Raw genomic sequence first — 17,741 nt, 5'->3', positions numbered from 1 at the left:
ACAGCAGCGTTGCAGGACCTCTGGAAAAAAGGGGCTTTTGAGAGAAAGGGAGAAAGGGGGGAATATGGTGCATATGTTGCCTGCAAATAAAAAGTTATCAATTCATGATACTTTCTCATCTCTTAATTTAGATACTTAATATACAAAGTTATTAACAATGAATAGAAAAAAGTAGGTAGTGTAGGTGTCAGACCCACCCCTATATTTTCCAAAGTCACCTGTGGTTGTTGAACTAGTGGGTTAGGACCCTGAAATTTTACCACAAGCAGGTTGTTTTAGGTCCCTAAATGGCAAAAAATCCTACTGTTTTTATTACACTGGAGATCGGTTTCCAAGATTTAGTCCTAGTCTGACAGTCTTCCGAGTAAATATGCGCTCCAGTGACGTTTAATGCGAATGGCATCTTTGTAGCGCACTGCGAGAAGCTTAAATAATTTCTCCTTTCACAATAACATTTCAGAACCACACAATTGAAATGCCAACTGGTGAATAAAATGTTTGAACGGGGAAAAAGTCGAGGCCCTGTTGAAAATAAGAAGCCTATTGAGGAGTGAAGAAAGACTACATTGTTTTGGGAAAGACAGGCCCGATTACCCACAAAACCTCTAGCTGTCATTGGGTGATGGTAGCTCTGTGTGAGCCCTTCAAACATACCTTCGGACACACTCACACACACACATACCGCCAATCTCCAGATAAATGGCAGTCATCATAATCAACCATCATTATTGCCATAGTGATTACTGCTGTTATATTTGGCAAGAGACAGCTGAGGGACAGCAGGTCTCACACACACACACACACACACACACACACACACACACACACACACACACACACACACACACACACACACACACACACACACACACACACACACACACACACACACACACACACACACACACACACACACACACACAAATTATGCTGAAATTTACACTGCCCAAGATCAGTTACATAAACAGTGACTGCAGATGGTGTAACCGGAAATGTTTTAATACTGTTGGTTCTGGTTCAACTATTTCAAATCAACAGCAGTTTTCATGCCAAAATTAGATGCATCTTCAACTCCATCACTCATGGTGACACATGGTTTAACTCGCAGGACTGATTCGTTTGGGATCAAATGCCAAACTAGCATTTGTGCATTCATAAATACTCTTGAAATCAGCTAGGGGGATCACTTCTTATAGCAGTGGCTCCCTGATGCCACATCTAAAGTTGACCCGGCCTCTCAGATTGCATTTGTCTATTGTTGCAAACAGTCCAACCGATCTTAACAGTTTCTAGTGGCCTGAAGAGGTGAAACTTGGAAGAACATTTTAGAAAAGTCATTTGTGTAGCAGATTTATCATTTGGGGAACAGTCAAACGCTTTTATACTCTTTTTGCAGAGAATTATATCTAAAATTTGCAGGTTACAGCCCAAAAAGATCTGAAGCAAGAGAAAAAGGATAGACTGTCTCCGTCCAAAGGAAACAAAATCCACCTGCCAGCACTTTTAAAACCAACCAGATTCTACCACGATCTCCAATCACACAACGCTGTCATATTTTCTCGTCTCTGCTGCTGTCAGTTGTCCTTTCAGTACGAACCGATGCAACCCTCCTCCAACCAATTCACCTCCAGTCTCCATCTCTGGTGCTTAGTCCTGCTCCTCATCAAATCATCGGATCTGCAGCAACTCTCTTCACCACCACCACCACCAGTGTCTTCCAGGGAGAATATTCCTGATCTAACCACAGCATCACTACCCCCTTTTAAAATACTACGACATGGAGTCCATTACCCCAAACTCTTCACTATTCATCTCATCATGTGTGTGTAAAAAAGAATTGTTTCACTCTAAATGAAGTCTCTCTGGATTTAAATAGCTTGTTTATTTAATCTGTGTAAAAACAAAGTGCAATTTACAATCCAATGCAAAACACACCTCTTAAATCCACCCCGTTTCCAAGAACCTTAACCTTATTAAGTTTATAGAGGCTTTAAAACCTCTATTAGAGAAACACTTTCAAACTCACCCTTATAAACGCAGTGATACTTTTGCTCTTTGCCACATGCAAACAATACAAAGCATTAGCAGAAAACATGGGGAACTGATATGTGTGACATTGTAACGGCTTCTTATCACACATTTTCTCACAGTCACTGAAACCAAGTTTAATTCACACACACGCACTGATTAAACACCAAAACATATTTCTGTGACACAAATGTTTGTATACACAATTGTGAAATTCAGTTTTCAAATAAAATAATCCCAGAAGGAATCATTTCACAATGTTTAAAGGGTCAAAAGCCCAAAATGTTGGGACCACGAATTAATTTGACATTGACGGTGATAGTTCTGTTTTTATGAGCTTGTCAAACTCTTAAATCTATCTGTTAGCAAAACAACGGCACATATACGAGGAGTGACGAAGGGAAAGTGAAGGTGAGAGTCAGACAGTGAGAGAGACAGAAAAAGAAAGAAGGAAGACAGAGTTTAAAGCCGCTTCATATTTTCAAAAATATTATTTGGCATCCCTCCCATGCCTCTGTCTACATCTGTATTTATCCCATTCACAATCTTACAGCAGCACACACACACATACAAGTTTTCTCGGTTGAGGTAAGGTCAACATATTTTCAGGCTGACTCATAGTTTTGTGAAAACTCATCGAGTCGGGACAAAATGTTTTACTTAAGTACAAAGGTCGGCAGCGGCGGCCAGAGTGATCAAGCCTCTCAACACTCACCTGTGAGAGGTGCAGGGAAGGGAAACGGGTCGCTCTTTTGGACTTTTTGGAATTTCAAAACAAAGACTAAATATATTCTACGTACTGATTGATGATTTGTATAATACATAATGTTTACAAAAGGAAATTAGGGCTCTATTATTAAATGATCTGCTTTAATCTTACAATAATAATACAATAATTTATTCCATCAAATGATCTTCAAAGCAGACACACATGTAGGTTTCTAGTGTCAAAAAGAAACAACGATTTTCTCTGTAACATGTACATAAGACCTATAAAGGGTTACAATTATAATAAATCCTATAGCCATGTATTTACAACGACAATTAACAGCTCGTAAAAACAAAAATATTCAATGCCAACAGGCTGCCATGTGGAGATCTTGTCACTCCCCAGCACTGTTCCAAGATTAGGTACATTTGCAAACTGTGGGATTGACTAGAAGAAAAGAGAATACAATCTTTGCCTCAATATTCTGTCATCAATGGCGAGTGCATTCTCAACACTAGCACAAGAAAGAAAAGCCTTAAAAGGCAGCGTAAATAAAGAAATGAACTGCAAATATGCAAAAGTTAGCTTGTGAACAGTGTATAGTATGCCGTGTTGCTCCCCAATAAATTGCAGTGAGGTGTAGAGGGGAATTATGAACAAAGCTGTACAAATATACTGACTAGTCATGCCAAAACGTCTGTACAGTGATTAAAGTATATCGCACATTGCTTTGAACTCAAGCATTAATTTTGCCTACATAAACACACACATTACGATTTTCCTGGAAGTGAACTACTACCTGTAAAAGTTCTGCGCTTTTCTTATTTTGTTCAGGCATGGTGGCGGCTGCTGATAATTCTTTTATACTAAAGTCTCATAATTTACTGCTTCTGGAAATACGCCATCCACCACTTTCTGTGGAGAACCAGACACAGAAAGTATATATGAACAAAGGAAACAGTAAATTTGGTTTAGGTTTTAGTCTTCAGTCATCTCATTTGACATCCATACATGTGCAGGGGTCAAACCAAGAATAATTTCATTTCTAAACCATTCTAAAACCTACTTTGGACAAATGCATTGCTGCATTGATGTATTTCATTTTCTCCTCTGCTTATCCTGAGAATGGTTTGAAAAACTGGACACCAATGAGACTAAATTCCTACAGCAAAAGCACAATCTGAACCAAAGGGGTAGGTCAACTTGACATAGCCCTGGTGATGTCATCTGCATACTGTGGATGATGTAATGACGCCATGGATGTGCATCATGATGAAATCCACATGAGAGGGGTGATGTCACTGTCAAGCTAACAAAATGGCAGCAGAGCTAAACATTACAAGGTTTATCTAACCTCACAAAATACATACACGAGTGAAATTTGTTTTTAACATTTTTTACTTAAGTTGAAATAAAAAAAAAAGGGCAACCCAGGGTCTTTTCGATCTTTCTTTCTTCAAACATATCAAGACTAATGTGAGTAAAACGAACCGACGTGACTTAAACTGCATCCCATACAAACACACAGAGGACCAACACCACCTGCCTGTGAGGCTGCTTTGTCCTTAGCTGCTCCCGTCTCTCTTTTCCAAACGTCCTCCTCTCCCTGGGCCTTAATCCGGGATCCCAGCAGCCACTCGGGAACAACGCTCCGACTTTTCCAGTTTCTCCCGTTCCCATTTTGACGAGACTTTCTCAGCTGGCAGCTAGAGCATGATCCAAATCGGCGGACTGATGCCATAAGGCAGATGAAGGAGAGGGTGAGAGGAAGACAAGGACGGAAACAAAGATGGGAGGAAGAAGCCGAGTGTTTCTACTGTCATGTTTCTCTGGATGACAAAAGACAAGTGAGAGAATAGGACTCAGCAGCCCAGCAACCCACAGTTAGACCTAGGCCTAAACCCTGTATACGAGTGTGTCTGTGTGTCCGACCACGCTTTAAACTATGCTATGCTACACGTTGCACTGGTGACAGTTGTACCATTGTGTGAGTTACAAGGGGAGACGCACTCAACACGTAGATATGCGCATACACAAAACCATACCAGCATATGTATGAATAATAATGTGACTTTAGGCTGTCCACTATGTCCACTGCTTTTTTGAGTGTGTTCATTACAAAGTTATGGCATCTGACTAATACTATTTGAAAAAATATTTTTCTTTGGTTATCCAAAAACCAACAGTTTTGATTGTCTAGTACCCTGTTTGATTGGGGTTTTTTTTTACATTGAAAGCAATCAAAATACAATATGCTGATCGCAATGAATGCCCTGACTGATCGACAATACACACGGCAGAGTACATCAAACAGTAATCCGTTGACTGGTTGACAAAGTGAACTGTGATAAGAAGTTGTTGTTGGGCATCCAAATACTGGACTTTGCGGTAAAAGATATAAAATAAAAAGTAAAAGTTGCTGTTTACAACCCGAATCACTCCTTCATGGTCCACAAATTCACAATTTCAGAGGCAAGTCTGAATGGTAAGTATTTCATTAGCTTTATAAAAAGATTAGCATTTCTGCACAGCTAGACATCTTTCACTGGCTAACAGCTGGCAATTAGTTTGTTAGGGTGGTGTAGGATGACAATAATGCAGTTAATTGCCATTTCTAACTTCTCTCTTTACCTTGCACAAACATAATAAGTCTGGTGCTCACCAGACTATTAAATTAAATGCTGACAGGAAAATCTAATGGACCCAATCTGTGAGTTGTTATCCCTTGACTTCTTCTATGTATCTGTAATGGATCTTTTGTGGCACGATAAGTATTTTGTGGCATTTTAACAGTAGCTTTTTTTGTTCTTCTTTCCTGTTTTCGAAGAAACCAATTAGCACCCGCTGTAATTTAAACCTGTGGGGATTCCACTAAGAACATGGCAGCCAACAGTGCATCCTTGCATTAGGTGAATCATCAACGAAGCTCTCAAATTAGACATCTTTGTGGCCACGTGGACTATAGATGTATGACCTGGACAGTAATCTACAAGAAAGACTCTGAGGTAAACCCTGCCAAAGATATACCCAGCTGTGCATTTATGACACACACCAACGGTTTTCAACAGATGACCCTATTTTCAAAGAAGCGTATAAACCTAGCCCCATTATTCATCAGACATTATTTATGTAATACACACACACAGAAACACACACATACATTTTAGTATGCAGAAATCTGCCTGTGCACACAAAAAAAAGCTGAAATGGCAGCTGTGCTAGAAAGTGCTGTTTCAGAGGAGGCTTTCCTTACATAAGCAAACTGCTCTGTAATTACACTGGGTGGATCCACACAGACTGAGAGAGTTAGAAAGAGCCAGTCTGGAGGGGAGCGACTGGGACAAGAGATGAGGATAACAAAGAGGCAAAGGAGGTTGAATAAGAACCCACTCCTCACAGGTTTTAACTGTCATGCCTTTCCACTGGCGAGCTACACTATCCTTAAAAGGGAAAGTTAAAGATTATCAAAGCATTGCAACTGTCACCAACCAAGGGCAAGGACATCCAGAACAGCTTTCCCACAGAGTTGTTTTCCCACTGTGAGAAACCAGATGGAGTCTCAGGTCTCATGTGATTTGTTTTGCAGTGACACTACATCTCAGTTGAGTTGAGCACTTAGTTCCACATTTAGAGAAATATGCTACATTTCTCTCTTGATAAGAGTTAGATGAAAAGATAGATACGACTCATACCTATACGTATGCTATGTACTTTAACTGGAGTCGGCAGCTGATTAGCTTAGCTTAGCACAAAGACTGAAAAAGGGATAAACTCTTAGCCTGGCTCTGTACAAAAAGGTAACAAAACAAGCCACCAAGCATGTCTAAAGCTCAAAGTGTAAAAAATACATTTTGACATTTTACAGGGGGTTATGGCTGGCCTTTTTCTTAAGCAGGCTGCAGGAACTTACTGTTCGTAACCCCTGTAAATCCAAATTTTTCTTCGTCTTTACCCTTTCGTTTTTGTATAGATTAAACACAAACAAGGCATAACGTATAAATAAGTTAGATTTCGAGTTGCTTGTAAGTGGATTTTGATACATTTGTACAGAGCTAGGCTAGCTGTTCCCCGTCGTTTCCAGTCTTTATGCTAAGCTAAACAAACCAGCTGCATATTTACGGCACTGACACAAGAGCGGTAAGCATGTCTTATACTTCTACAATGGACAGATGGAGCGGCTGAGAGTGAAAAGTGTGTTACAAGAAACAACATACTGGACTCTTCCTCAGCAAGGAGCTTTTGATTTCCACTTGCTGCACAAATGTTAACAACAAACAAACCATTGGTTAGAGCTTTCTATAAAATAACTTCAGCGTCTCTAAAATTGCCCCCAAATCAAACCAAATAGGTCTATTATTAAATAACCACACACACTAACTCATACAGGAATGCTAGGAACACAAAACATTTTTGTTGTGCCTGCCCCAAAAGCAATATTGTGTGTGAGAGAGACAGAGAGACAGGCAAAATATTTTTCATGTGAGTAGAGGACAAGATGGCTGGAGGAAGGAGACGTTCTCTCTCCAAAGTTCTCTGCTCAAAATGACAAACGCTTGAAAAGTTCAATCTGCTCAACCATTAAGATCTACACATCATCACATTTTCTAAACAGAATCACACCATACTCCCAGTAAAATGATCCATCAAGCTTTAAGGTACAGTTTTCTACCTCCACTGGCGTAAGGAAATTCAAAATGTCTATAATCAGAGGTAGCCAATGTGTCACTGAAGCCACAGATATCACCAGTGTGGCCTTTTGATCTTCTGATTCATCCCACCACTTCCTTCTCACCTGCTTAGTCATGGCGACCTTCAACCAGAACAAACCACAACCTCATCCTTTCATCTCACCTTCCCCTTTATCTCGCTCAGCATCCTTCACTTTTTGGACGTCACTATACCCGGAATGACCTTTGCATGTTAGAAAAGAACCCCTAACACCTACACTGTGTCCTTTATGTGTGTGTCCATGCAGTGTGTCCTTTAACTTTACTTTTAAGTCTGTGTTCAAAGGAGCAGGTTATTGGATAAGCTCCTACCCCTCCATTGATCACAAAATGATGTTTGATGATGCAATTTGATTACAGAATAGAGGTCCATTAGCAGCCCTGAAAGACATTTTATTCTATTTGAGAGGGATGATATATTTAAGACATTTTAATTTCTCCTGTACAGTAAAAGCTCCTTTTGATTACTTTCTGTATTATTATATTGAGCCTATGCCTTTTCTGCACATGCCCAACCAAAGCATGATTTTGTGTAGCTAGCAGTTTTCCCCTCAATGTGATTTAACCAATGATGTAAGTAATTCACCAAATAATGAAATCACTGGATTGTTTAACTGAGATTGCCTAAACACATCCATATTCTAAAAAGGCTATTTTAGCACCTCAGTAAGTATTTAAAAACTGTAAGTCAAATGCAAGTCAGCTCACTGCTTCAGTATTTCTAACTTTACTGCTCCTCTCCGGCCCAGCTACATCTGGAGAGGGGTGGGGGTTGTAACAGGGTGGTGAAAGAAAGAGGACCAGGCAGGGAGAAATTATTTGATTCTATGTGGGTGGCCTGATAAAACAAAGTCAGTCATAAATCGGGAGATATAAACACTTTTGCTTTTAGACCTAATCCATGCAGAGCATAGCACAAACCAACCTGTCTGTCTCCTTCCTTTCTCTATGGATTTCGGTTTCCCGTTCTTATTTTATGAAAATCCTTTTTTATGAAAGAAGAAAGAGTGTGGTATGTAGACAGCTGCCATTGCTCACGTCAAGGATATGCAAGAAGCACATAAAATATTACTATGGCTGGGTGTCTTTTTTACCATCAATTGGTAATTAATGAGTGACCAGATTCTTATTCACTTCATTTATTGTTGATGTTAATTTTGAGTAAATTTGAATACTTTAGTAAATCAAAACATATAAAAATGGCCAATGATATTTAGATTTTTGTAAATATGAACTACCTCTGTTTCAACTAAAAAACAGCCTTTTTCCCCCATCGTCTCCCATTACCTCTCATTCCCTAACTCCCCCTCCTTCAGCCACCGTTTCATTCTTCAGCTCTCTCTCAGTTCTATTTTGATCCTGTAACCTCTTTTTAAGCCAGCAATCGTTTACTTCCAGCTCTCTCTCTCTCTCTCTCTCTCTACCTCTCTCTACCTCTACCTCTCTCTCTCACTCTCTCGCTCTCTCTACCTGACATTTGGCACCGCAGCCTGCCTCACACCAGGACAAATTTTATGACCTCACTTCGCTGCAATGTTCCAGAGACACAAGAAAGACAGCAAAGAGCAGAATAAGAGAACATGGAGGACTGCTGGAGAATTAAGACACGTGGAGATGGGGCATGAGCTGAAAATGCTACATGCTGATAGTCTTATAAGTTAAAATGAATGACTGATTTTGATGTCAGACTGCGTGCACTGTGCTGAGGGTGAAACAAGCCACGCTCCAGTCTCCAGAAAAGGAAAAAAAAAAAAACTCTCCCTTTCTCACCGTCTTTCTTTCCTCCTTCCATTCTTTCTCAGAACTTGTCTGTGCTCCATTTTAGCTTGGCAAGATTGTTATTACATTCAGTCCAAATCTCTCTCTCACACACACACACACACACACACACACACACACACACACACACACACACACACACACACACACACACACACACACACACACACACACACACACACACACACACACACACACACTCACACTCACACTCACACTCACACACACAGCATCTCTGTGCACCAGAGCTGCAGGGCAGTGCTCTAAACACAATGTGTTGGCAAAACTCTGGGCTCCAAGCGTTTAAACAAGCCATTGATATATTCCAGGCAAACAACATTCTCACACACACACACACACACACACACACACACACACACACACACACACACACACACACACACACACACACACACACACACACACACACACACACACAGAAAGAAAGAAGAGGAAAGAGGAAACCAGTTTATAACACACACACACACACGCTGGCCGGTAATTCTGGACATCATCAAACACTTCAGTAACCACAACAACTTCCCATTTCCCTAAACCCATTTCCTGCCTAGTGAGGTTACTCGCCAGCTACTGCTACTGTCTCTACGGCAACAAAGGAAGGACAATAGGCCAAAGGATTAAACAATCAAAAACTAATAAATACCAGGGCAATAGATGGAAATAATATAAGTCAAGATCAATGTGTTATGACCTGAGCTCAGGATGGTAATCCCAATGTTGCTTTTACTTTCTCCACACCTATTCAGAATCACACCCATGACTGTATAATAACTTTGACTTCAGGCAAAGACCCCCAGGAGAGGTAATGTGTGTACGGCAATGAATAACACGGACATTGAAACACACAGATGGACACATGTAATTCCCACAGTGCACTGTTACACAAGCCAACCTGCTACAGTTAACAAACCTTACAAAATAAGAGTGCATGCATTCAGCTGTATTTAGGTTTTTACATTAGTTTAGGTTTATAAAAATGTTCGAGCAAATTGTAAGTTTATCATATACTTCTTATTCTACCTAGCGGTGGTTTAAACCACATTCATTTATTCTAAGTTATTGTTCAGTATAATCTTCATTGATTTTTGGTCAGAGCCCAATCAGTTAACCTGTATTGCTATGATAGAACAAGCCAGAAGCCTCCCAGTGTTTAGACACCACTGAGTGAATTCAGCATCAAATACACATCCACACACACTGTGTTTGGGTGAACTGTTTATTATATTCACTCTCTATGATTCTGGCGGAGAGACAATCGATATAGGATGAAACAAATAAATGAAAACAGACACACACACAGCAGGCCTCGGTGCACTCCTTAATGCCCTTTGTCTGGGATTTGTTTAATCAAACTAATAACATCCTCTGATGTTTGTTTAACACTGTTCAGCCTTTAATGGCTTCTGTATTTTAGTACTGCTTCTAAATGCACTCTGAAATTTACCATATGGGTCCTGATTCACTTCACTTCATAAAAAGCACAGCTATGAAACCATAAACACAAGCCAACTATACAGGAAAACAGTATGGGCTGTTCCAAGTTGGTATCACATCTAAACCCATTTATCTTCCATTATTACAATAGAAAATCCAGTTTTCCCACCATATTTGAGACATAAAAAAACTGCAAATCGCTTACACCCCCTTTCTCTCTCACTCAACTACAAACCAAATTTTAAAACCATGAATCATCAGAACTTAAAGCGACTAGCAACAAGAAAGCATTGAGCATGCCAGTTCTGAACTTGCACACACGCACACGCACATGCACATGCACACACACACACACACACACACACACACAAACACAAAGCGTTGAAAAAGTTTTGTTTTTAAAGTTGACTCACCACTCTGGGCTTGGTCGTCTGTGGAGTAGCTGTGGATGCTGTGTCCTCTCTGCTCTTCTTCTGTGGTCCAGCTTCTGTAATTCCACTGGTGCTGGTCTCGCTGGGCCCCTCCGAAGCCAACACTGACCCTTCTGCTTCATCCTTAGCTGCTGGAGGAGGACCCGGACCCTCAGCAGTGCTCAGTTCTAGAATATATTTCTGGGTCACATCCTCCAGAGATGGGGCCTCGTCTCCTGGAGGTTTACTTGAGGTCGGAGTCTCTGCAGTGGGTGGGACTGAGAGAGAGTCCACTTCCTTCAGTGGCTGGAGTTGCGGAGGTGGGGGGATGGGGAGGAAGGTGGCAGGTTCGCTGGCATGGCGGACATGCTTGGATCTCGTTTTGGGTTTGGATTGCATTTGGGGAAGGGGAGGGGTTAAGTCGGGCTGTTCACTGATGTCCTCCTGCTCCTCTGAACCCACTTCTGAGGGCTCAAATGGGTCCTCGTGAGGGAAAAAATGAGCCAGCCTATTTGGACGCTTCCTCGTGGGCCGACGAACCAGTCTGGGAGACAGAACCTCAGCCAGCTTGAGGTTGAAGTTAAACTTCTGCACCTCTGTCTCTTCTTCACCTTGGTCTATTACATCATCATCGTCCTCATCATGCTTGTCAGAGTGAGGGATGCTTTCAGACCGGGAACGGGCTTTGACTTTTTTTATGTCCGGCTGTGTCAGCAATGCGTGTTCAGGCTTCCCTTCTGGCTCCCACAGTTTCTCTCTCTGCACACTCAGGATTGGCTCACTGCTGGAAGGTGGAATCTGACCGGGTTGATCCGGCTCACTGATTGGCTCAGTGCTGCCAGTCTGACCTTTGAATTGGGGGTCAGTATGGGAAAGTAAAGGGGCATCGCTACGGCGACTGGGGTCACTGAACGACTTCTTCTTGGGAGCTTTGCCATTGCCGTGGTCATCCATCATCAGCCTGTCCATTGCACCTGGCTCAGCTACAATGCTCCTGATCACCCCACTGTAGTCATGAACGGCATCATCCCGGAGCCCGCTATCACTGTAAACTGACAAGTCACTGGCCGCACTGCCCTTATATTCAGACAAAGTGGCCACAGCGGAGGCATCTGGATCACCACCTCCACCTTTGACAGAGAGGGATCCCAACAGGTTGCTGTCGACCGAGGAAAAATTGTTATTCCCTTCTTCTGTCACAGAACAGTGCCGCTGAGGCATGGGGTCACTGAGAGAGCGGTAGACTGTGGACTCCCCATTTCCAACAGCTGCTATTGTTGACTCTGCATTACTGCCATTACTGGAATCAGAGCCTGCGTTGTTAATACCAGACGGGGAGAACTTGCGCCTTCGACGGATAGAACTGGGTGTCGCAGGGGCTTCAAGTCCTCCTCCTGTGGTGCCAGCTGATCTTTGCGACACAGCGCTGTTGGTGTTGATCTCCTCACTGGCAGTGTTGACATTATTTATACCAGCAGTGCTGCTCAGCTCCATGATGATACTGTCACTCTCGGCCATGCGGGCAGGGTGAGGCAAGGAGGGAGGTACGGTGACTTCGTTGAGACGATTTGTACAATTCACGCTGTTCTCTGTCATCTCTTGTCTTTCCTGCTTAAACTCCTCGGGCTGATGGAGAGCCGATTGCTTCCATACGGTCACAGGTTGACCTAGCACATCCTTAGCAATTCTTGACCCCAAATTAACCCCTGCTGAGCCCAGGAATGACCTTTCAGAGGGGTCGCTGGGGCCCGTCTCCGGCTCTGTTACAATCCCTTCATCTGTTAAACTCGACTCATGCCCCGAAAGTTCATCCACAGAGCGGTCGTAGAACATGCTTTCCTCCGAGTCGCCCTTCAGCAAGGCTCTCTCCGTCTCTCTGCTCTGTCTCTTTGTCTTCTCCCTGTACTCTGTGCCCCTGCTGTTTAGCTTCTCCAAGTGCATACTTTGTCCATCCCTCTCACTCCTCTCCCTCTCCCTGTTTTCACTCTCCCTCTCATGTTTATCCCTGTCTTTTGTGTTCTTAAACTCAGCCTCTTGATCCGTCCTTGCCGGATCTTCAGCACACCCTCCTGCTTTCTCCTTTTCCTCATTTGTTTTCTTGACCTGGAAACACTCATCTTCCAAATCATCGTCAGTTCTCCTTACGTCTACATCATCATCTACTCTAGTGCTCATCTGGCAGATATCTTGAATGACCTGCCTGGCTTCCTGAACATACCTCTCCTGCAATGGAGTTGGCATCCCTTCCTCGTCATCATCATCAAATCCATAATCGCTCATTCTTTGTCGTCTCCCAACCCTAAAATCACCCCCATCACTTTCTACTTCCCTCTCTGTCACCGACACCCTCCCTCCGTCACCCTCTCCATCCAAATCAAGCTGCTGCTCAGAAGAGCTCCTCTTCGTGGCGCCACCTGTCAAGTAACACCTCACTGCTGTAGTGGGTTTATCTGAATAAGTGAAGGATTTTGCACGCCTCAGGGTGGCAGTCAGGTCTTTCAGTGAGGGCCGACGACCAGAAGGTAGCAGAGTGCCGCCGTGATTTCGTGAGCCCATCCTGTACACTGGGGACCCCTCCGAGGCCCCAGATTTGTCTCCGCTTGTTTTCCGCACCTTGAGCTCTGACAGGTCAGATTTCAGGAAGCTTAAGAGGGACATAGTTTCTGAGGTGATATCAGGGTTGGACATGGATATTTTGTTTTTATTATTATCATCCACCCCATCCCCACTTTTTGTTCTGCTCAATTGCGTAGTCACACCACTCCTAATTCCTGCCGATGCTCCACCTTCTCTGGCAAGTACACTAGATAAGGGTGTGACTGTAGGCACAATCTTGGGGCGCACCCGTGCAGGGGTATGAGAGAAGTTATCCCCATGGCCAAAGCTTGGGGAGCGGTACATGGTAAAATTCCCATGGTATGTTTTACTCAGCATGGACAAGGATGCAGTTCTGCTAGTGTTGCCTCCTTTTCCACTTGTGTTAAGAAACACATTTGCTGCACGGTTGGCGCAGCCAGCCTGGTCTTCCTCCTTCAGTGTCTCAGTGCTGGAGTATCGACTGCTGCTACGTGAACCACCGGGACTAGAAACAAAAGGGGGAATATTGACCTTTGACACTCGTGATACACCAGGAAGTGTGGTGGAGGTCACAGGTGAGGCGATGCGCTCCCATTGCTGCACCCTGGCTCTGTTGCTGTGGCTGCTGGGTTCTCTTGCATTGTGGCTACGAGATACTGTCCCCGGTAATTCTCCGCCTGTGTTTTGGTGGTGGTGCTTCTCTAAGTGCTCCATTGTCAAGGCCGTGTCACTGTCGCTGTCTTCTGATTCGCCGTCATGATCATCGCAATCATCACGGCCTGTTGCAAACGCAGCTCCACTGACCTTCTTCTTCTTTCTCAGCGAGCGGCGGCGCACTGCCTCTCGACTGTGGGGGCCTAAAGAACTAGGGCTGTCCTCCTCACTGCCTGAGGACCTACCGATGCCCTTAGCACCCCACCAGCCATTTTTACTGCGGGATAAATAGCTACCTCCTCTTTCAGTGGTGCCCCTTTCTCCTGCTCTGCAGGAGACGGAAGGAGCTGGGCCAGAAGGAACACTCCAACTATCTCCTCTACCTCCTCTTATTCTCCTGGTGTGCTCCTCCTCTTCGTCCCCAGAGCTAAACCTCCAGCGGGAGCTGATAGAAGAGACAACTCTTGCTGGGGCTCTTTGCTCCGTGGAGGGAGGTACAGTAGAGGAGGAGGTAATGGCTTTATCTGGACCTGGAGCAGAGGAGCGGGAGGAGGGGGTGTGGGCTGGTGCTCCAGAGGAGCTATGTGAGGAATGTAAACTATCCCTGGGCAGCCCGACCCCCTGTCTATCCCTTCTCTCCCTCACTGTCGGCCGCTGAAGAGAGGAGGAGCAGGAGGAGGTGTCCAAGCTCTCTGATCGACTCCAAGACGAAGTAGCAGGGGGTTGAAGGTCAGGGCTGGGGTCAGATGTCGGCCTTGTCGTCCTAAGGGTCTTGTGGGCAGCCTCTGACTCAGTGCTTGGACTATGAGATCTGTATGGAGATGGGTTAATCCTCTGGTAGCGACTACCCCCAGTGCAACTACGGCTGCTGCTACCGCTTTGAAAAGCGTTTATGCCAGAAACTTTGATGTTATTAGAACTTTCTATCTTTAAGTCTGCCTCCTCGTCATTCGAGTACTGCTGGTGGTCAGTTTTGGAATAAGAGTCCATACCGTGATAAAAATGATCTTTAACAGTGCTGCATTCTCTGCTTTGAGCTCCAACTATGCTTTTGTCATGCAAAGACAGGACACTTGCTTCATTAGCAGAGCTGCAAGGCGAGAGTTTGTCACTTCTATCGGAGAGAAGAGCACTCTCACTGGGGCTGAGCTCGTGTAAATGTCCTCTGCAGGCTGCTTTTAAATTCTCAGAAGAGTCAGTCTTGTGCTTTGTGCCTTGACTCTCATCGAAAAGTTGTCTAATTTTGGTGACACTGGGCCACTTGTCAGAGTGCAGGGGAATAAATTCACTGTGGTGTGTCAAGGCATAACTTCTGTGAGATTTACAGGGTGGGGGAACCCCTCTTATAGCAACATCCTCTTCCTCGTCTGTAGTCAAAGTCTTTCTAGGATCAGAGGGACATGCATTGATTTGTGAATAATCTCTCTTACCAAAGTTTCTGTCGGTTGATAAACGTGTAAAAATCCGCCTCTCACTATTCCTCTCTGAATCCGAGCCTGAAACGGAGTCAGTCTCGGAGTGAAACTTTTTCACTTTGTTGTCTGTCAGTGACTCTGCAGCAGCAGCAGTAGCAGTAGTAGTAGTAGTATATCACCATCCTGCAAACATCCACCCCCGCTGTCCTCGTGAAAAGATTTACGCGACGGTGACCAGTCTCTCGTGGAGCCCCTGGCCCGAGGAAGAGTGCTGCTTCCCGGCGTCACTGCTGCTGCGTCTCCCGGTGAGGCTCCGTGCGTCCCGGCGGAGCGGCTGCTGCTGCTAAACTTCTCAGTGAGCTGTCGGATGGATGGAGAAATAGAGGAGAGAGGCGTAGAGGAGTTTCTCTTTGGATCTGCGGTCGGGAGGCCGGCAATGGTGGTGGCAGAGATTTTGGAAACTTTTCTTGACACACTGACATTACGCGTCGCCAAGGGCTGTTCTGCCTTGCTGGGCTCCGTTGGAAGGGCGACGCCAGCTGCATCCAAATCCTCTGATTTGTGTGGTTGCTCTTCACTCCTGTTGGCGCTCCAGGACCCCAACTTTTTGAAAGAAACGCTGCGATACACAGCCACATTCTTTCTCTCTCTTGCTGCCATTGTTCATGTCTTTTCTTTGTTAGATTTCACGCACACATTTTAACAACTCCACGGGTATAACAGATCCAAGCACCTTTTTGGAGTTGTGGTCCATTTCCCCCCACCACACACACCCCTCCACCACCTCTCCATGTAGCCTAACGGCGTGAATACCCAACCACAACAATCCACTCTTTAAAAAACGAAACTGTGAGGCAACACTGTAACGAGGTGAATAAAGTGATAACTCACTAACACTTAGTAAGTAGGCGAGTGCTGCTCTGTTATCAAAACTTACATGTTGTCGATTCCCGAAACCGCATCCGCGCAAGGAGGAAAGCGCTACTTTTGTTTGCCCAAACTTTCACAACCTGTTCACAAACACAAATATCCATTGTTAATCCCTTTACTATTTCCAAACTTTACCCCCTTTCCAGGTTAAGCAGGCTTGCACAGGCCCGACGCATCATCCACTGCTAATTCCCCCCAAAAAAACGTTTGTGGATTCCTTATTTTGGCATGATTTGGTTTTCCGTGACTTATGTTGTTTTTTGCATGTTAATGCCTGAGATAGGGCAGTGGGGGTGGGCGGGACTAGGGGTAGAGGGGCTGTCATAGCCCCCTCGGGGATTGAGAGGAAAAGCTTTTTTTTCCCTTCTTTTTTTTTGATAAAGGCCAGATACTGTGGAAAAAAATATAATTACAAGACCTTTCCTTGCAAAAAAGACAGTAGCATTGTCAGGGGTATTAGACACAAAACGCACTCAGGCAAACATTTTTGTAAATATCAATAGAAACATTATGCAAACACAAACACTATGCATTTCCAAGATACAGTATAAACTCAGTATTTCTGTCTCTTTAGAGTGAAACGCTCACAGAGGAAGCCAGAGAGGGATCCACTTTATGTCCATACTACATTGGCAAGTGCATGTTGTACCAATAGCTCAATACCAGGTTGTGTTATGATGATGTTAGTGTATTAGAGTGTCAGCATTTAAGGGGAGGGGAGAAAAACAAAGAAAGAAAGTTTTCAGTCATGCCCAGTAAACCCTCTGTGGTGCTTCCCGTGAGGCTGTCTGGTTACCAGTTCCTTTTGTCCCAGAGAGGAATTCTGTGTCACTTTCCCTCAGAGAGGAGCAGATGTTAACTGCAGCGCCCTCCAGAGTCTGACCTGTTAAATGCCAGGTCACTGGTGGTAGATAAGGGACCTTTGCTGACCTCCCTACACAATTTTAAAAGAGATTTATTCAACATTCTGTACACTAATATAGCAGCAAACAACTATTTGCAATGTAAAGACATAGTGGAGTAAATTCTACCTTAGCAGAGAATAAAGTGGCTTTCC

The 17,741-nt window shown here is 43.9% G+C and overlaps 1 protein-coding gene across 1 annotated transcript in view; it reads right to left on the bottom strand.

Annotated features, from left to right (window-relative positions):
- The window catches only part of LOC129097858 (rho guanine nucleotide exchange factor 17-like), a 61,141-nt gene extending 44,195 nt beyond the window's left edge, over positions 1-16,946 (bottom strand). Inside the window, 2 exon segments of the mRNA XM_054606783.1 lie at positions 11,112-15,926; positions 15,929-16,946. Coding sequence (XP_054462758.1) covers positions 11,112-15,926; positions 15,929-16,414 — 5,301 coding nt within the window. The 5' untranslated portion in view covers positions 16,415-16,946.
- Positions 16,947-17,741: the final 795 nt, after the last annotated feature.

Source organism: Anoplopoma fimbria, chromosome 1 (genome assembly GCF_027596085.1).
Source record: "Anoplopoma fimbria isolate UVic2021 breed Golden Eagle Sablefish chromosome 1, Afim_UVic_2022, whole genome shotgun sequence".
NCBI classification, from domain to species: Eukaryota; Metazoa; Chordata; class Actinopteri; order Perciformes; family Anoplopomatidae; genus Anoplopoma; species Anoplopoma fimbria.
The sequence above is the reverse complement of the archived record's forward strand: the minus strand, read 5'-3'. Positions and strand labels throughout refer to the sequence as shown.